The sequence below is a fragment of the Trachypithecus francoisi genome, unplaced genomic scaffold, assembly GCF_009764315.1.
Source record: "Trachypithecus francoisi isolate TF-2019V2 unplaced genomic scaffold, Tfra_2.0 Lachesis_group4, whole genome shotgun sequence".
NCBI lineage: Eukaryota > Metazoa > Chordata > Mammalia > Primates > Cercopithecidae > Trachypithecus > Trachypithecus francoisi.
In genome coordinates, this window is record NW_022681469.1 from 28,346,683 (window position 1) to 28,368,215 (window position 21,533).

Sequence of the window (21,533 nt, forward strand, 5' to 3'; positions counted from 1 at the left end):
TTCTTTTCAGTTACTTAGCATGATGCATGTGAGATTCATCCATATTATTGTTTCTATCAGTAGTTTATTTTTATTTTGTCGTCCTATTCCATTGAATGAACGTACCTCTCTTTATCTGTTTGCCAGTTGAAGGATATTTGGCTTGTTACCCGTTTTTGGAGATTATAAACAACATTGCTATAAACATTCATGTTTTGATTTTTGTATGAATATACATTTTTATTTCTTTTGGATAAATGCCTGGGAGTGGGATTGCTGGGCCATATATAGGTGTGGTACATTTAACTTTGTAATAAACTACCAACTCATTTTTCTAAAATGTTTGTAATCATTCCCACAATCGCTGTATGAGAGCTGCAGTTTGCTCTGCGTTCTGGCCAGCACTTTGTATTGTTGTTTTTATTTTTGTTTTTAATTTTAGCCATTCTGATAGGTGTGTAATGGTATCCCTTTGTGTCTTAAATTTCCATTTTTCTAATGGCTGATGATCTCAAACATCTTTTCATTTGTATTTTTACCTTCCATATATCTTCTGTTGGTGAATGATTTATTAATATCTTTTGCCCATTAAAAAAACTGGATTGCTTATTTTCTTATTATTGAGTTTTAAGAGGTCTTTATGCATTCTGGATACAAATCCTTTATCAGATGTGTTTCACAAATATTGTCTCTCAGTATGTGGCTTATGTTTTTATTTTCTTAAAGTCTTTCAAAGGGCAGAAGTTTTAAATTTTGATGAAGTCCACTTTATCAAATTTTTTTCTGTTACGGATTGTGCTTTTTATGTCATATCATAGAAATCTTTGCTTAACCGAAGGTGACAATGATTTTCTCCTGTGCTTTTTTTCTGGGTGTTTGTGGTTTTATATCAATTACCTTATGATTTATTTCATATTAATTTTTGTATATGGTATAAAGTAAAGGTTGGTTTCTTTTCACCTCTTTCCGCTTCCTCCATCCACTCCCTCTTCCTTTTCTTCTTCTTTTTCTCAACACATGGTTCTGGAACAATTGCATATCCATATGGAAGGAGAAAGGAGAGGAGCGGGAGGAGATGATAAAGGTGGTTTTGTTTCATTGACCTATATGTCTATACTGACTTTAGCTCTATGCTGTCTTGATTAACTATAGGTTTAAAATCTACTATAGTAAGTTTTATAGTGCATATCTTTCTATTTTTCAAAATTGTTTTGGCTCTTTTGGGCCCTTTGCATTTCCATATGGATTTTAAATATAATATCTATGTTATGTATAGATAATATAGAAATATGTAGATATATAGAAGTAGACAAATTATATTATATATAATATAATCTTTTTTTTTTTTTTTTTTTTTTGAGATGGAGTCTCGCTCTGTCCCCAGGCTGGACTGCAGTGGCGCTATCTCAGCTCACTGCAAGCTTCGCCTCCTGGGTTCATGCCGTTCTCCAGCCTCAGCCTCTCGAGTAGCTGGGACTACAGGCGCCCACCAACACGCCCAGCTAATTTTTTGTATTTTTAATAGAAACGGGGTTTCACCGTGTTAGCCGGGATGGTCTTGATCTCCTGACCTCGTAATCCGCCCGCCTCGGCCTCCCAAAGTGCTGGGATTACAGGCGTGAGCCACTGTGCCCAGCCTAATATAATCTTTTTATATAGATATGAAAAGCCTGCTGGAACTTTGATGGGGCTTGCATTAAATCGAAAGAGCAATTTTAGGAGAATGGACATTGTAGCACTATTGAGTTTTCTTCTTTACAAACATGGTATATATCCCTTTATTCAAGTCTCTCTAACTTCTGCCAGCAGTATTTTACAGTTTTCAGTGTACAAGTCCTGCACATATTTTGTGAAATTTATCCCTAAAGTAGATAGTATTTGTATTGTTTATTGGTAGTCTCTAGAAATTCAATGAACTTTTATATATTGACCTTTTTCTTGTGATCTCCTTAAATGTTTGTTAGAGTTCACTATTGAAGCTGTCTTCTTAGTGGGAAGGCTTTTCGGGGTTAATTAACTTCATTTAAAAAATGTATATATGATGCCATTCAGGTTATTTGTTTTCTTGAGTGTACTCTGGTAGTTTGTATCTTTCAAGGAATTTCAGCTGAATTGTTGAACTTTGCATGAAGCTCTTCATAATATTCCTCCATTCTTTTAATGTCTGCAGAATCCTTAGTGATGTCTCTTCCTTCATTCCGATATTGGTAAATTGTATCCTTTCTCTTTTATTCCTAGGAAGCTTGTCTAGGGATTTATAAACTTTATTGATCTTGTCATAGAACCAGCTTTCTGTTTCATTGATTTTTTAAAATAATTTTTCTCTTCCAAACTAATTGTGCAAAAAGAAAAAAAAAAAAAAAGCTAAAACATCAAACCAAAAGAAGGGGAAAAAGAGAGGAAGAGACACATAGATCAAACAGGACAAACAAATCATATAATGACCTGGTAGATATAGACCCAAATATATCATTATCCACATTAAATGTAAATGAAGAGCACAAAGATCATTTATGAAAAGTTGACTGTATATTGAGCCATAAAGCAAGACAACAAATTTCAAAAGATTGAAATCATGTAGACTGTGTTCTTTATTTACAATGGGATAGTGTTAGAAATTAATAATAAAAGAATAACTAAATCAGTCGCTGTTTATTTTGATAGTAAGAAATTTTTTTTCTGTTTTGTTTATAGCCATGGTAAAGTAAATGGGCTGGATTTACCCTGCTACTATAAATGCCTAGAAAATCAAACAAAATTTATGATGTAACATTTTCAGACATTGGATAATAGGTATCCCAGGACTGTGATCTGAAGAAGGGAAACTAGGTCAGTCCTAGGATTGTGCTAGATCATGGCCCGGAAACAGATTACAGGCCTAGCTCTCTCTCAGAGCTGAGAAAACCAATGTAGGTCAGGAGCCAAGAAAGCTCGAATTTGTGAAGCAGAATACCAAAGAAGAAGGAGCAGGAGAGAAAAAGAGGGCGGGGGAGAGAAGGAAGGAGGAGAGGGAGGCATTCCATGATCTTCTGAGGACTGTCCCTTGAGTCTTTGGTTAAGTAAAAACTGATCTGTGTATGTAAAAAAGGAAACTACTGAAAGCTAAAGAAAGAATCTGAAAAACAGGGCTCCAAATAGTTTGTATTCCCACCAGTGAGAGTGGAAAGACCTTGTATTGCGTAAGACATCTGGTATAGTTCTCAAAAGGAAACCATACATAAGTAATTATTACCTAAGTAATGGGAATATATTATAACCTTACACTAAAACTTTAAAAAGCCCATAAGTAAGCCTCCAGGTGGCGGGAGGGGGGAAACACTAGTCCTGGGTAACCTTCCCTCACGACAGAATAGAGTTCAATACTGTGTAAGATCATACAACAAAATAATAAACTTCACAATGTGCAGCATCTAGTAAATTATCAGATATACAAATAAACAGGAAATATTATCTATAAACAGGAGAAAAATGGATCAGCATACACAAACCCAGAAATGATAAAGGTGATGAAATGAGCAGATGATGTCATTAGAACAACTATTAACATGGTCTATATGCTTAAGAGTGTATAGAGAGGCATAACAAGAATAAAGCATAAAATAGGAGAGATACAAAGAGATCCAAATACACTTCCCAAAAATTAAAAAAAAGAAAAGAAATACATAAAATGAAAATTACACTACATGAGGTTAATAGCAAATTAGAGATGTAGGACAAACAAACAAACAAACCCCAGGGTTATTGAAGACAGCAGTAGAAGTGGTCCAGAATAAAGCAGAGAGGAAAAAAAGACAGACTAGAAATAAACAGAGCATCAGCAACCTGTGAGATAATACTTTGGAAGTTTTTTTTATCGTTTATACTCAAAATTGCAGTGGGTTTTTGACTTATCAAAATCAAATACTCATATCTGTGTTTTCCCTACTCATGGGAAATTCGAGAGTCTTAGGATACTCCGATTCCTTACACATACATGAGTATATCAACATATATATGTGTATATATGCATACACACATGCACATTTACATTCATATATTCTATGCTATCATTTTCTTGTGAGTCTTGTTTGTTCATTGTGACTTACTCATGTCTTTAGCACTTTTTAAAAACTCTTCATTCCTTGCTCTATTTCTGAGTTATCTGGGATGATTTTCCTTATGCTTGAAGAATATAACTTTGAGAATCTTATTTTCCTAGACGTTAGATACTATATCCCATGCTAGTAAGATCCTTCTGTGGCTATGAATGTTTGGTTGTGTTCATTTCTAGCATCTGTGAATTTCTCTTAATTGTGTCCTTGGCTACACATTTAAAATTTTTGTTTCTATTTTATTCAGCATTTCTGTGTATTTGTTTATGCAGTATGTTTTAGTGATTAAGAACACATTTTTTGCCAATGTTTTATATTGTTTGTCTTTTGAATTTTCACCATTTTGGTGGGTGTGAGGTAATTTCTGAAATGTGGTTTTAATTTTTCATTGGATAAGTAATTTTCACTTCCCTGATGACTAATAATGTTGAGCCCCCATGTTTTTGTGTTTTAATGAAATTTCTTTTTGTATCTCTTGTTTTCTTCTGCTTCTCACAGAACTTTTTTTTTTTTTTAATTGGGGTGGGGTGTTCCTGAAATTTTGATTCTTATTTTTTGTTTTCTTCTCATAGTAGCTTTGATCTGCCCCATGTGTGTGCCCATACTGACTTTCTGTGTGTGTGTGTGTGTGTGTGTGTTTTGTTTGTTTGTTTGTTTTTCTGTGTTTAATCACCACGAGGATCCTTGCTCTCTTCTCTTTCCTTGATGGGTTCAGTAGTATCAAGGTTTTCTCCATAGCTTGGCCTCTGGAGCTGCGTCTGATGTATTTGGGTTTCTCTGCTTAAAATAAATTTGAGGTTACTCAGTAAGGACAGACTAGAGGAATCTGGGGTCTGGCCGCTGCCCATTTATCCATAGTGTGTGAATAAATCAGAGATCCAGTTGTGTCGGGGAGAGTAGATGGAGCATTGTTAGCTTAGTACTTACTTGGATCCAGGTATTCATCTAGAAATCTCATTTAGGTTTCAGGAGAAAGCATTGGTATACACTGAACTGAGGAAAGTGCAGAGTTTGCCCATTTATCCCTACATATTTTTTAAGAACTTAAAAAATATGTTTTCCAGGAGCAAGCCTTTGATTAACACTGTACCCCGTCTCTACTAAAAATACAAAAATTAGCCAGGTGTGGTGGCAAGCACCTGTAATCCTAGCTACCTGGGAGGCTGAGGCAGGAGAATTGCTTGAACCCAGGAGGCGGAGGTTGTGGTGAGCCAAGATCGTGCCACTGCACTCCAACCTAGGCAACAGAGCGTAACTCCATCTCAAAAAAGCAAAACAAGACAAAACAAAAAACCTATGTCTTTGGACTCAAGCTATCAGAGTCTTAGTTTGTATCTCTCTGTAGAAAGATCCATATAATTGAATTTTTAAGTTTTTACCTTTTGTGTCAGTGCATCCGTTGTGTTTAGGAAATACTAGTATTCTGAATATTTTCTCACCCAGATATTAATTTTTTTTTTCTTGGTAGATGAGACTCTTTTAAGAATATGTTTCTAAATATATATCTACTTGGGTTCCTCACTTCAGATAATTTAAAAAACCATTTCCTTATGAATAATCTGTTACCTTTTATAAATAATTTTTCAGCAAACATTGAGGAGAATGTGCTACCTTACCATCAAAGAAATGGCTACCATCTCTGAGGATGTGATAATTGTCACAAGCAGGTATGTGAATGGTCAAAATCTAGGATGAGATACTTATATATTTAGTGGAATATTTGCTGTTTGCTCTCTGTTGATTTTATTTTTTGACCATAAGCCAATAGGAATTTAAAAGAATATAATATCTTAAAGCATTCTTTTCTAAAATGAAGTTTTCATCATGTGAAAGGCATCCTTATCTGATAAAGCAAAGGAAGAAGTTACAAAAGATAATATTGATAGATTTGAGTGCATAAAAATGTTCATAAAAATAGATAAAACTGGTTGGGCACAGTGGCTCAAGCCTGTAATCTGGGATTACAGCACTTTGGGAGGCCGAGACGGGCGGATCATGAGGCCAGGAGATCCAGACCATCCTGGCTAACACGGTGAAACCCCATCTCTACTAAAAAATACAAAAAACTAGCCGGGCGAGGTGGCGGGCGCCGGTAGTCCCAGCTACTGGGGAGGCTGAGGCAGGAGAATGGCGTAAACCCGGGAGGCGGAGCTTGCAGTGAGCTGAGATCCGGCCACTGCACTCCAGCCTGGGTGACAGAGTGAGACTCCGTCTCAAAAAAAAAAAAAAAAAGATAAAACCAAAAAGTAAGTGATAACATGTACACTGAAATAAAATATTTACAACAGATACATCAAAGGCTAGCATCTGTAATATATAAAGAACTTTTAAAAAGAAACAAGTGATAATTCATCAAATAACCAATAAAAAGGATCTAAATGTCTTTAGATAGTTGTTCTCACTAGTAACCAAAAAACATAAATTAAAAATTCAAGAATGAGGTATAATATTTGTTATTCATCAAACTGGCAAAAAAGCAAAAAGGCAGTATTCAGTAATTGTAAGGGAGACATACTCTTGTACAAAGGAGACGGAGTAATAAATTGATTCAATTTTTCTAGAAAGCAATTTAACAACATTTGTTGAATAATTGAACGGTTTTATCCCTTTGACCTAGTAAGGCCACATCTGTGGAACTATCCTTGGAAAATAATCAGACATAACACAGAAAAACTTACGTATATTGATGTTTGTTGCAACACCATTAACAGCAGCAAAAAGGACAAAACAACTTATGTGTCTACTGTTGATAAAATTATTTAATTAACCATATTGTCATGTTATAAAATATTTTAAATTTTGGAGATATTTTTGAAACATCTGATATTAATAAATTTTCATAAAGTGCTAAATGGAGATTGGAGTCAATCTACGTATTCCATATAGTCTCACTTTAAAGAACATTTTATGTGCTAGACGTGGTGACTCACGCCTGTAATCCCAGCACTTTGGGAGGCTGACGCAAGTGGATCATCTGAGGTCAGGAGTTCAAGACCAACCTGGCCAACATGGTGAAACCCTGTCTCTGCTAAAAATACAAAAAAATTAGCCAGGTGTTGGTGGCATGCCCCTATAATTCTAGCTACTTGGGAGGCTGAGGTGGGAGAATTGCTGCAGCCTGAGAGGCGGAGGTTGTGATGAGCCGAGATCGTGCCACGGCACTTCAGCCTGGGTGATAAAGTGAGACTCAGTCTCAGAAAAAAAAAAAAAAAAAAAGAACATTTTGTGTGTATATATATATATATATATAAAAAGTATGGATAGAAGTTACACAGACTTTGGATGGTTGGGATTGTGGCTGATATTTGTTTTCTTTAAACTTTTTATGATTTGCAAATATCCTAGAATAAGTATATATAATTTATAGTTCTAAGTGTATAATAAATATTATTTTTAAAGTAGTTGCCTTCTTAATTACTATAACTCATTGAAGTGAATCTGGTTTTGTATAACAGAGTAAATGTTTAGAGAAAGGTGCTTGTGTTTAACCTGTAGTGGTGTGGAATGTAGTTTCTTTTTTTTTTTTTTTTTTTTTGAAACGGAGTCTCGCTCTGTTGCCCAGGCTGGAGTGCAGTGGCCAGATCTCAGCTCACTGCAAGCTCTGCCTCCTGGGTTCACGCCATTCTCCTGCCTCAGCCTCCCGAGTAGCTGGGACTACCGGCGCCCGCCACCTCGCCCGGCTAGTTTTTTGTATTTTTTAGTAGAGACGGGGTTTCACCGTGTTCGCCAGGATGGTCTGGATCTCCTGACCTCATGATCCACCCATCTCGGCCTCCCAAAGTGCTGGGATTACAGGCTTGAGCCACTGCACCCGGCCTGTAGTTTCAATTAGGAAAACTTTCAGCTGAAAATAACAGAAAAGCAGATGTAAACAGTGACATAAACAGGATGGGAGTTTATTTCTTCTCATATAACCATAAGTCTAGAGGCATAGAGTAGCTGGTGTTGGCTCAGTCATTCAGCAATGTCAGGGGTAGTGTCTCTTGAATTCTTTGGACATTCTCCATTATTGCAAAATAGATGCCCGAATTACTGGCAGTGTACCACATTCAAGGCTAGAGGGGTACTGGGAAGGAAGCCAGGGAAGGCCATGCCATCTGCCTCTTTTATCAGGAATGCAGTATCTTTTCCCAAGGCAATTTTTATATTTCACTTGGCACAACTGTGTTATATGACTATCTTTAGGAAGCCAGGAAAGTGTTTAGTATTTTATAGCCCAAGTATTAGGGACAGAAAAGGGAGAAGGGGTTGAAAATGGGTGTTATCTAATGGTATCTACCACAAATAAAAAAACAAATAAACAAAAAAACAGAAAACCTTCAGTTAGATTGCTAGATTCACTAATATTTTGAAAAATTTTAAATAAATTAGTCATTGACTGAGAGTTTTTTGTTTGTTTCTTTTAGCTGTCAATACTTCCCTCTAAGTTCTGCTAGGCTACCTTGAATTATGGTATATTTCTATTAATAGTTCATTTTAAGTGATCAGTAGATGTGGTAGGCAGGATAATAGTGACCCGAAGATGTCCATGTCCCACTTCCTAGGACCTGTGAATATGTACATTACATGGCAAAAGGGAATTACGATTGCTAAACAGCAGATAGGGAGATTATTCTGGATCATTCAAGTGGGCACTTTAAGGACTACACTTCTTGAAAATGAAAGTGGGATGCAAAAGAGATGTCAGTAAGAGATGTGATGATGGAAACAAGGTCAGACAGAGATGCAGTGTTGCTGTATTTGGAGATGGGGGAAGAGGGCCATGAGTCAAGGAATGTGATAACCTCTAGAAACTAGAAAAAGCAAGGATTCACCCTTCTAGCCTCCGGAAAGGACTGTAGCCGTACTGATATCTTGATTTTAGCCCAGTGAGACCAGTTTTGGACTTCTAACTTACATAACTGTAAGGTAAAGAAATGAATGTTGTATTTTCCTCTAAGTTTGTGGTGCTTTGTTACAGCAGCAATAGAAGACTAATGCAGATTTTGGTACTGGAAGTGGGGTGCTGCTGTAACAAATACCTGAAAATGTGGAAGTAGTTTTGGAACTATGCAGTGAGCACATCTGGAAGAATTTTGAGGTGCATGATGGAAAAAGCCTAGATTGCCATGACAATAGAAATATGAATGTTAATGACTCTATTAGACTTAGGAAAAAGTGAGGAGCAGGATAGAGAAAACATTTATCATCTTAGAGAATATCTAAATCATTGTGAACAGATGGTGGAAATGCATTAAAGGTGCTGGCTCAGAGGAAAATGTTGGGAATTGAAGGAAAAGGGATCCCTATTATAGTGGCAGAAAGCTCGGTAGGCTTGTGTACTGCAATTACGTGGAAAGGAGGACTTACAAACAGTGAACTTGGATGTTTAACTGAAGAGATTTCCAAGCAAAGTGTTGAAGGTGTGGCCTAATTTCTTTTTGCCACTAATAGCAAAATTTGAAAGTAGAGAAATAAATCGAGAGGAGACCTGTTAAACAAAAAGGAACCAGGACTTGATGATTTTGGAAATTCTTAGTCTACCCAAGTGGCAAAGGGTGCTAAAGTCAGGAGTTTCACTGTCAGGAAAACGTGCTCTAGAGAAAAAGCCAAAGGAGTCACTGCGCAACCTTTTGCTGAAACCTCAGAAAGATCAAAAGGTCAGAGCGTTCACTCACACAAAACGCTGAAGAGATCAAGGGATGTGACTTGTAGATTCCCTTAGCATCTAAGTAGAAGCCAGAAATAGAGATGGGATGATCTAGGCAAGATCTGTGGAGGAGCCTCTTGTCTAATGGAGTGAGTCTCTGTACTTATACAGTAGACCTGCAAAGTTTTTGAGAATTCTATGTCAGTAGCAACTCAAAGGGAGAGAGAGAGGATGAAGTGAAAGACTCAAAGAGGTGGCAAAATTCCTCTTCATTTGTGGACCTATGGAATTAGAAAAGAAATGAGAGGATGAAGTGAAAGAAGGCTATCAGAGCCCCAAAATTCTACAGGCAGGAAACAAGCTGGTAGAACTACTCAGCTTTAAATACATTCTGGTTACTCTTTATGAAAAAGGAAGGATGACTCTGAGGGCAAAGGGGCAGTCCTGTAGGGTGGAACTGAGAACTTTACAGAATTCTGCCCATGCAGAGACGTATTCCAGGTTGCCTAACTGGATTTCAAAATTGCTTGGGATCAATGACATCTTCCCTTTCACTTTCTTTCATTTTGAATGGGAATATCTGTAACTATATTCTATGGCAGTCCCGTCCTAGTATTTTGGGAGCAGGGGATTTCTTTTCTAATTCCATAGGTCCAAAGATGAAGAGGAATTTTGCCTCAGGATGGATTATACCAAGAGTGTCACCCATACCAAATTTAGATTTTGATAGTAAGATTGAGATTTTTGAATCCATGAGATTTAGATGAGACTTTGGACTTTGAATTGATGCTGCAGTGTGTTGAGACTTTGGGAGGATCTTAGAAGGGGGTGAATGAATGTATTTTGCTTGTGAAATGGACACAGCCCTAATGACGCAGTGATTTTAACCCAGTGAGACTTATGTTGGACTTCTGATCTACAGAACTGAAAATAATAAATTCATGTTGTTTTAAGCTACTAATTGTGGTAATTAGTTACAGCAGGAATAGGAAACTAATGTTATAGATGACCTTTCTGTATGCATAGAAAATTTGTTGGCTTGGCAAGAAACCATGGAGATTAAAAAAACCTGAAGGCACATACTTCACAAAAGAATATATGCAAATGGCCAATAAGCACAGTGTTCTCAATATTATTAGTCATCAGGGACATGCAAATTAAAAATCTTAATGAGATAGGCTGGGCGCAGTGGCTCACATGTGTAATCCCAGCACTTTGGGAGGCCAAGGCGGGCGGATCACAAGGTCAGGAGATCAAGACCATCCTGGCTAACACGGTGATACCCCATCTCTACTAAAAATACAAAAAATTAGCCGGGTGTGGTGGCAGGTACCTGTAGTCCCAGCTACTTGGGGGCTGAGGCAGGAGAATTGCTTGAACCCAGGAGGCAGAGGTTGCAGGGAGCCGAGATCATACCATTGCACTCCAGCCTGAGTGACAGAGCGAGACTTCGTCTCAAAAAAAAAATCTTAATGATAGCATACCCACTAGAATGGTTAAAACAAAAAAGCTTGACAATACCAAAATAAAAAAGCCTAATCCAGTACTGAACATCTGGAACAATTGAAACTCCTATACACTGTAGATAGGAATGTAGAATGATACAACCACCTTGGAAAAGTTTTGGCAGTTTCTTATAAAGTTAATTATATACCTGCCCTGTGACCAGTAATACCCCTTCTAGGTATTTACTCAAGGAAAATGAACACATATATGGCCACAAAAAAGACTGTACAAGAATGTCATAACAGCCTTATGAGGGTTCTTCAAAAAGTTTATGGGAAATGTGTGTTATGAAAAAATATTCATGGAGTTTATATTAGTCCATTTTCTTTTTTTTTTTTTTTGAGACGGAGTCTCGCTCTGTCGCCCAGCCTGGAGTGCAGTGGCCGGATCTCAGCTCACTGCAAGCTCCGCCTCCCGGGTTTACGCCTTTCTCTCGCCTCAGCCTCCCGAGTAGCTGGGACTACAGGCGCCCGCCATCTCGCCCAGCTAATTTTTTGTATTTTTTTTTAGTAGAGACGGGGTTTCACCGTGTTAGCCAGGATGGTCTTGATCTCCTGACCTCGTGATCCGCCCGTCTCGGCCTCCCAAAGTGCTGGGATTACAGGCTTGAGCCACCGCGCCCGGCCTATTAGTCCATTTTCATACGGCTATAAAGATACTACCTGAGGCCGGGCACAGTGCCTCCCACCTGTAATCCCAGCACTTTGGGAGTCTGAGGTGGGGCAGATCACTTTAGGTCAGGAGTTCGAGACCAGCTTGGCCAACATGGGGAAACCCCGTATAAAAATACAAAAATTAGCTGGGCGTGGTGGCGCACGCCTGTAGTCTCAGTTACTCAGGAGGCTGTGACAGGAGAATCGCTTGAACCTGGGAGGCAGAGATTGCAGTGAGCCAAAATCACACCACTGCACACCAGCCTGGGTGACAGAGTGATACTCCATCTTAAAATATATATATATATATACACACACACATACACACAAACATACACACACACACACACACCACACACACACACATATAATCTGAGACTGGGTAATTTATAAAGGAAAGGGGTTTAATTGATTCATAGTTCCGCATGGCTGGGGAGGCCTCAGGAAACTTACAATCATGGCAGAAGGGGAAGCAGGCACATCTTACATGGTGGCAAGAGAGAGAAGAGAGTGAAAGCACAGTGAAACTGCCATTTATAAAACTATCAGATCTCATGAGAGCTCACTATCATGAAAACAGCATGGGAGAAACTGCCCTCATGATCCGATTATCTACCTCCCTCAACACGTGAGGATTACAATTCGAGATGAGATTTGGGTGGAGACAACAGAGCCAAACCATATCAGAGTTCAAAATTTTTTTGCACTAAAATATTAACTCATGACTAACTTGTTAATAACATGTCCGAACTGTATCTAGCTTGAGACACTAATACATCCGTTTGAAAAGAATCCATTTCAGAGCAGCATTAATTCTGCTAAAATTGAAGCAAGAACAAACATTACATTTATGGTGAACTTTGGGTAGAAGAATGGTGAAATTATTGATGTGTTACAAAAAAGCATGGCAGTAGTGACCCAAAGAAATCAGCAGTTTACAAACAGATAAGTTGTATTAAGAAGGGATGAGACAGTGTTGACCACGAAGCCCTTCATCTTCAGCAGCAGACCATCTACATCAATTTTTGAAACTGATGATTAACAGCAGCAATAGCCAATGTATAGACACCTCATTTGGTTCAGCCTTACCCAATTCTGACTGATAAAGTTGAGCAAACTATTTAATGGATGTCAAAACTATTGCATCTAGATTGGCTGCAGGCAAGAGCAGAGCTTTAAGTGGAAGTTTTAAACAAGTGAGATCAAGTTGCTGAGGCATTTCCTTGAGGAACTGTAATAGGAGAAGAAATGTGGCTAGCAGTCCAATCCTGAAGACAAAGTATGATCAAAGCAATAGCTACCAAGAGGTGGAAGTGGTGCAGTCAAAGCAAAAGTGGACCTGTCAAAAGCAGAAGTCATGGCAATAGTTTTTGGGGATGCTTCAGGGATTTTGCTTGTTGACTTTCTGGAGGGCCAAAGAATGATAATAGCTTATTATGAGAGTATTTAGAGAAAGTTGGCCAAAGCTTTAGTAGGAAAACGCTTGGGAAAGCTTCACCAGAGAGTCCTTCTCCACCACAACAGTGTGTCTGTTCGTTCCTCTCATCACACAAGGGCAATTTTGCAAGAGTGTCCATAGGCATCCACCTTAGAGTTCTTATCTGGCTTCTTCTGACTTTCTTTTGCTTCCTAATCTTGAAAAAAATCTCTAAAGGTCACCCATTTTTCTTCAGTTAATAATGGGAGAAGGGTGAGTGTGGGTGTTTGTGCCTGGGTGGGTGCTGGGGCTTCACTTCCAAGACAGATCCTCAGGGCAGTGGCCGGATCATGGCTGAGGTGATTGAGACCCTGGAGCCTCTAGTGCCTGTGGACTTGGGCAGTCGCGAGACAGTGGTGCAGCTGGAGAAAGCCATCATCTTCGCCCATGGGCTCCACGCTGTGGACACCGACGGGTGGAGCCCATGGAGTCGGTCCTGGAGGGCAGATGTCTGTACCTGAGATCCGACAATGTAGTAGAAGGCAACTGTGCTGAAGAATTACTACAAAACTCCCATTGCGTCGTGAAGGAGTATTTTGTGGCTCCCTAGGTAATATCTCTTTGCCAAAGCTGGATGAACAAGAGGCTTTCTCACACAGCTGAGTAGCTCATTCTGGAAAGGGGGTACTCTGTGAATACGTGGAAGCATAATGACAACATTTTCTTACCATGAACACTAATTTTCCTGCTTTTTCCAGTCACTTGAAAATATGGGTGCTTAAGCATTTCTTTTTTTTTTTTTTTGAGATGAAGTCTCACTCCTGTCCCCCAGGCTGGAGTACAATGGTGCAATCTCGGCTCACTGCAATCTCTGCCTCATAGGTTCAAGCGATTCTCCTGCCTCAGCCTCCCTAGTAGCTAGGATTACAGGCACCTGCCACCATGCTCGGCTAATTTTTGTATTTTTAGTAGAGAAGGAGTTTCACCATGTTGACCAGGTTGGTCTCGAACTCCCGACCTCAGGTGATCCACCCACCTTGGCCTCCCAAAGTGCTGGGATTACAGGCATGAGCCACTGCGCCGGCCAGCATTTCTTAATAACAGACTCTTCTGAAGACAGAATTGGGAAATATCTGGTGCCAACAAGGCAATGAGTTCCTGATACTAACTGAAGTAAAAGGAAAGCAAAAGTCAGCTTCCAAGGAAATAGCTTCCAAGGTATTCAGTTAACAGGCCTGTTCAGTATGGAAGACACTATTTATCTCCCTTTAACTCTCTCCAAAGGACTATACCAACTGCATGAAAGTGCACTTTTACATCTATGTAAATGGTAGGCAGAGCATCTTGATCACTATGTGACAACCTTGGCTATCATTTCCAGTTGCTATTTGAATTGATTTAAGTAGCCCTATCTTCACTGAACATACCTGAATTTGTTCCTAGGTACCCACTTTGTTCCTAGAAAAGGGCTAACTTTCTAGTATGGTCTGAAGAGTGTTCAAAGTAGACTAGAGCTTGGGAACTCCTAACCTGGAACCATCTGCCATCCCACAAAGTGATTATATGCAAAAGGGATACTAGTCATACCTAGTGTTTCTCTTTCTGAAAAGAGAACTTATCCTAAAAGTAGCCCTGGGCCTGGGACAAAGTAGCCCTTTCCACCCCCAAAATGATTATTAAATTGACATGAATCCAAGATTGTGGAGATTTTTTGCTTTTTGTTTTAAAACTCAGATACCAAGGATAAATGAAACCTATTTCCGGATTCATTCTGTAATAGATTTTAAGTAATAGAATCAGAGAGAGACTTTTCCTCTAACCAGACTGCCAAAGTTGGTTTTGGCTAAGAATTTCCCAATGATCTTTGTGCTGCTGCTCTTTTGTTTTTCTGAGACAGGGTCTCTCTCTGTCACCCAGGCTGGAGTGTAGTGCTGTGATCATAGATCACTGCAGCCTCCAACTCCTGGGCTCAAGTGATCCTTCCACCTCAGCCTCCTAAGTACCTGGGACTATAGGTGTGTATCACCACGTCCAGTTAATTTGTGTGTGTGCGTTTTTAAGTAGAGGTTGGGTCTTGTTATGTTGCCTATCTGGTCTTGAACTCCTGGCCTCAAAGGATCCTCTGACATGCCTTGGCCTCCCAAAGTGCTGGGATCACAGGCGTAAGCCATGATGCCTAGCTTGTTGCTTGTTCTTAAAAGTCTGTGTTTGTTTTTCCTATACCCTTCTTTCATCTGCAGTGCTTCTTTTTTCTTTAAGGCAGCTTAATTTACAAGCCTGGCCTTGAATTAAAAGAGAACCCCGAACCTGCTCTTGGAGTTGAAGTTCTCAAACCAACAGCAGAGCAACTATCTTGATTCCCATACAAACAAAGTTATCTACTCCTGCTCCTTAAAAAAAAAAAAATGTAAAAATGACTGCATTGACATGCTTACATTCCCAACAACTTCAGTTGTTTCGGGATGGACTAAATGACTGGTATCATCACTTTAAAATGTGTCTTGAACTCGATGGAGGTATGTCGATAAATAAAATTTATAGTTTTTAATTTTATTTTTATTTATTTATTTTTTAGACGGAGTCTTGCTCTGTTGCCCAGGCTGGAGTGCAGTGGTGCGATCTCGGCTCACTGCAAGCTCCACCTCCTGGGTTCACGCAATCCTCCTGCCTCAGCCTCCCGAGTAGCTGGGACTACAGGCACCCGCCACTACGCCTGGCTAATTTTTTTTATTTTTTTAGTAGAGACAGGGTTTCACCGTGTTAGCCAGGATGGTCCCGATCTCCTGACCTTGTGCTCCGCCCGCCTCAGCCTCCCAAAGTGCTGGGATTACAGGCGAAAGCCACCGCGCCTGGCCTATGGTTTGTTTTTGTTTTGAGATGGAATCTCGTTCTGTCACCCAAGCTGAAGTGGAATGGTGTGCTCTTGGCTCACTGCAGCCTCCGCCTCCCAAGCTTAAGCCTCCCAAGTAGCTGGGATTACAGCTGTGTGCCACTACACCCAGCTAATTTTTGTATTTTTAGTAAAGATGCGTTTCACCGTGTTGGCCAGGCTGGTCTCAAACTCCTGACCTCAAGTGATCTGCCCGCCTCAGACTCTCAAAGTGCTGGGATTACAGGCGTGAGCTACTGTGCTCAGCCATTAGGTTTATTTTTTATTTCCATTTTTCCACAAATTTTTTTGAAGTCCCCTCATATTTGTGATAGCCCTAAACTGGAAACAACCCAAATGCTCATCAAAGAAGAATGAACAAATTGTGGCATATTCATGCAATAGACTATTACTCAGCAATAGAGGGAAAAAATTGCTGATTCAGGCAACATGGATAAACTAAAACATTTATGTTGGAAAGAAAACAGATACAAAAGAATATATATGCTGGATGATTCTCTTTGTGTAAACTCCAAGAACAGCCCAAACTCATCTGTGGTAATAGAAATCAGAAGTCTGTTGGGTTAGAGGAAATTGATTGGAAATGGGCATGAGGGAACTTTCTGGGGTGGTGGAAATATTCAGTATTTTTGTTTTGGATGGAGGTTACATAGGTGATCACAATTGCCAAAACTGATTTAACTTAATATTTAAATTGTACATTTTATTGTATAAATTACAACTCGGTTAAAAAAAAAGAGAGATTTAGTTAGTGTCTTAACTAACTAAATGTATACTGACAACCTGATTATACTGTTCTACTCATTACAAGAAGGCAAACCTTTATGTGATGGGACCCATCCAGTGAAAGTCTGTCTCTGAAGATAGCATAGAATTCTGGAATTGAGTCCTGAGGAATGATCCATCACTCACATTAGGGAGTGCTCGGGGGAGTGGGCATCAGTATGTGATAAGTTATGTCCTGATTTCAGAAAATCAAATGAAAAATTCAAAGACCATGGTTTAGAAAGAAATAAATGGGTTGTAGAAGCTGTTATCAGCTAGGCAGTTTTGAAATCAATTGTGGGGATAATGTGTGGATTTGGGTAGAGGGAGAAAAATACTTTGCACCTTCTAAGGAAACTAACTGTTAAAAGTTCATCCACTTAGTAAGAAATATACAAGCCTGAAACAGCTTTTCTATTTGAATGGTGCAGCTGTTCCTGAATAATTACTTCTGAAGATTTACTGCCAGGACATGGTTTAGAACAAGAGGGGAAATGAGATAGTATTATGACTTCACCACCACTGTAGTGAAACTCTTCTCAAAGATTTCCAGTAACTTCTTACTTAGTTAATTTTAAAAGTTAATTTTCTGTCCACATTTTACCTGACCTCTCTCCCAGTTTTAACATGATTAAATACTTCCTGGAGTTCTGCCATCTTTGGCTTTCAGAAACCATAGTCCTGGATTTCCTCTCCTCTTTGATTTCTCCATTTTATTTTATGATACCTCAGAAGTAAATGGCTGGTTTTCTTCTGCCTGTCATCTAAATGTTGGTATTCCCTGGAGTTCATATCAGTGCTGTAGCTCTTTCCCAGACTCATCATGCTCTTTGATACCCTTTATATTTGTACATGCTTCTCCCTCTGCCTGGAATTATTCTGTTTCTTTTTCCACATAGCTCAAATACGTGTCATTATAGGTACTGACTTCCTCCTTCTTTCTTAACAGATTAGTCATTATCTTCTCTGTTGTTCCTTTTTTTTTTTTTTTTTTTTAGAGATGGGGTCTTGCCATGTTGATTAGGTTGGTCTTGAACTCCTGACCTCAAGCAGTCCTCTCATCTCAGCTCCCAAAGTGCTGAGATTATAGGGGGGAAGCCACTACACCCAGCCTCAGTTGCTCTTATAACACTTTGTTTTGTTTTGTTTTTTAACGTCTGTTCTGGTATTTTAATATATTGTACTATAATTATTTGCATAGTTTTTCTGCCCTCTGAATTATTCATTCCTTGAGAGAAAGAACCACATATAACTTTTTTCATCAATACCTGGAAAAGTGCTTTGTATTATTAAACATGCAATAAAAGTTTGTTGCATGAGTTAAACAAAGGATAATCCATTTTCTCTCTTCAAGCAAGGGAGCTGAAATCAAAAGAGTTATTTATTTCCCCCTCTACCTCGTGAAAGCACTCACACAGGCAGAAGTTGAGAAAGGTGGGTTAATGCGTGTTGAGAAACCTTTCAGTCTCCTACTTCCCTTCTCTTTTTCCTGCCCCATTGGTAAGCCAACTTTCCTGATTTATTTGGATTAACACTTATTTTATTTTAAAATGAAATTGTGGCAGACTTTTCAGGAAAGATGATGAAGTGATGCCAAGTCATAAAATTTCCTTCGTCAAAGCCTAATGAAATGAACAACAGTGAATAAAAGTGAAAGCCAGGAGACTTCTAATTCTAGCAGAGATAAAATAAGGCTACTGGAGCCCATCTTTCCCAGTGATTACAAATAATAATAATGATAATAATAAATAACCCCGAACAAAAAAACAAAAACAATTACCTGAGGCCTCCAAACAGTAAATATAGTGGGTGAATTAGGGAGATAAAACAATACTTAATGAATGACCAGTATAACAACAGTGAGTTTCATGGTTAATTTTCATCTTTATACCTTGAGTTTGACCCAAGGGCAGTCTGAATCAGGGAACTATATAGTAGGTGTGGTCAACAGAGACTCAGAAAGAAGCGCATCTCTCTGGCCTGAACATGGTTTCCAAAAAAAAAAGGTTGGAAGCTGGAGAGCTGGGGGAAAATCCTTGTTTGTTTGTGTTTTTCTCATTTTCTTTCCTAGTCCTGTCCTGAGGTCAGCCCTAGTTGTGGAACAACTTTACTAGCAATATTGTGGGCACTTAAAACCCTGAGAAGAAACCTACCACTGAGAAAAGGGACGGCTGTTAGGTGAAGAGTAGGGGAAAAGCCACATTATTTTTTTCTTTCTATCTTTTCTTGCCTCTTCATGATGAGGGTGGGCCCACTTGCGTAGTACAGGGAGCTGAAACTCTGAGAGAACCCCATATTTCTGGCTGACGACCTGGGAAAGGTATCTTTGACAACCAGAGGGTATGGGAGAAATGACATGAGGAGAGACATGGAGGAATGGATACCTTACCAAAGCACTACATGTGTGGAATATTCCCAAAGAAGCGTAGTAAAAGCTTTGGAGTATGAACTGACATTGGAACCAATATGCACAGAAGGCCAGGCAGAACTTGTAATCTGAAACTAACTGGGTTGATTCCTTGCTAAAACAAAAAAGTCAGTAGTCCCCGGAGGCTTTTAATAGGATCCAGAGTCTCATGACATAATATTCAAAATGTCCAGGATGCAATCTAAAATCAGTCAACCAGGAAAGGAAATTGGTTCCCTTGAACCAGTGTTAATCCCTACAACTGCGTCATTTTGGGGTTAGTATCTATTGATTGCAAAAAACTTGGAAATTTTCAAGGGAGCAGGTAATGATAGATACCCCCAAAATGACCCAGTTGTAGGGATTCTTAAATACTTTAAAGCAGCTAGTGCAACCATGTACCATAAAGGTGGATACTCTTGAAATGAATGGGAAGAGGAATTCTTAACAGTGAGCTATATATAAAAACCTAAATGAAAATTCTAGAAATGACTATAATATGTAAAGTAAAAAAAATTCATTGGCTCAGACGTGGAGGTGTGGCTGGCAAGATGGCCGAATGGAAACAGCTCTGCTTTGCAGCTCCCAGCGAGATCAACGTGGAAGGTCAGTCATTTCTGCATTTCCAACTGAGGTACCCGGCTCATCTCACTGGGACTGGTTAGACAGCGGATGCAGCCCCTGGAGGGCAAGTTGAAGCAGGGTGGGGCGTTGCCTCAACCAGGAAGTGCAAGGGGTTGGGGAACTCCCTCCCCTAGCCAAGGGAAGCCATAAGGGACTGTACCTTGAGGAATGTTGCACTCTAGCCCAGATACTATGCTTTGCCCATGGTCTTCAAACCTGCAGACCAGGAGATTCCCTCAGGTGCCTATGCCACCAGGGCCCTGGGTTTCAAGCACAAGAATGGGAGGCCGTTTGGGCAAACACTGAGCTAGTTGCAGGATTTTTTTTTTTTTTTTTCATACCTCAGTGATGCCTGGAATGCCAGCAAGACAGAACTGTTGACTCTTCTGGAAAGTGGGGTGAAGCCAGGAGCCAAGTGATCTAGCTCAGTGGATTCCACCCCCACGGACCCCAGCAAGCTAAGATCCACTGGCTTGAAATTCTTGCTGCCAGCACAGCAGACTGAAGTTGACCTGGTACACTTGGACTTGGTGCAGGGGGAGGGGCGTCTGCCATTACTGAGGCTTGAGTAGGTGGTTTGCCCCTAACAGTATAAACAAAGCCACCCAGAAGTTCAAACTGGGCGGAACCCACTGTATCTTGGCAAAGCCTCTGTAGCCAGACTGCCTCTCTAGATTTCTTCTCTCTATGCAGGGCGTCTCTGAAAGAAAGGCAGCAGCCCCAGTTAGGGGCTTGTGGATAAAACTCCCATCTCCCTGGGACAGAGCACCTCGGGGAAGGGGTGACTGTGGGTGCAGCTTCAGCAGACTTGAATGTTCTTCCCTGCCGGCTCTGAAGAGAGCAGCAGATCTACCAGAACAGCATTCAAGCTCTGCTAAGGGTCAGACTACCTCTTCAAGTGGATCCCTGACCCTTGTGCCTCCTGACTGGGAGACACCTCTCGGCAGGGGTCAACAGACACCTCATACAGGAGAGCTCCAGCTGGCATCTGGTGGGAGCTGCTCTGGGACAAAGCTTCCAGAGGAAGGAACAGGCAGCAATCTTTGCTGTTCTGCAGCCTCCGCTGGTGATACCCAGGCAAACAGGGTCTGGAGTGGACCTCCAGCAAACTCCAGCAGACCTGCAACAGAAGGGCCTGACTGTTAGAAGGAAAACTAACAAACAGAAAGGAATAGCATCAACATCAACAAAAAGGATGTCCACACAGAAACCCCATCTGAAGGTCACCAACGTCAAAGACCAAAGATAGATAAATCCCCGAAGATGAGGAAAAGCCAGTGCAAAAAGGCTGAAAATTCCAAAAACCAGAATGCCTCTTCTACTCCAAAGGATCATAACTCCTTGCCAGCAAGGGAACAAAACTGGACAGAGAATGAGTTTGAATTGACAGAAGTAGGCTTCACAGGGTGGGTAATAACAAACTCCTCGGAGCTAGAGGAGCATGTTCTAACCCAATGCAAGGAAGCTAAGAACCTTGAGAAAAGGTTAGAGGAATTGCTAACTAGAATAACCAGCTTGGAAAGAAAATAAATGACTTGATGGAGCTGAAAAACACAGCACGAGAACATCGTG

At 39.9% G+C, this 21,533-nt stretch overlaps 1 protein-coding gene and 1 pseudogene across 2 annotated transcripts in view; both read left to right on the forward strand.

The window, feature by feature from the left end:
• The window catches only part of COPG2 (COPI coat complex subunit gamma 2), a 160,064-nt gene that overhangs the window by 12,866 nt on the left and 125,665 nt on the right, over positions 1–21,533 (forward strand). For both annotated transcript variants that reach the window (XM_033194246.1, XM_033194247.1), the window contains exon 5: positions 5,658–5,737. In XM_033194246.1, coding sequence (XP_033050137.1) covers positions 5,658–5,737 — 80 coding nt within the window. The remainder of the gene's footprint in view (positions 1–5,657; positions 5,738–21,533) is intronic.
• Positions 9,047–14,045, forward strand: LOC117073344 (annotated as a pseudogene).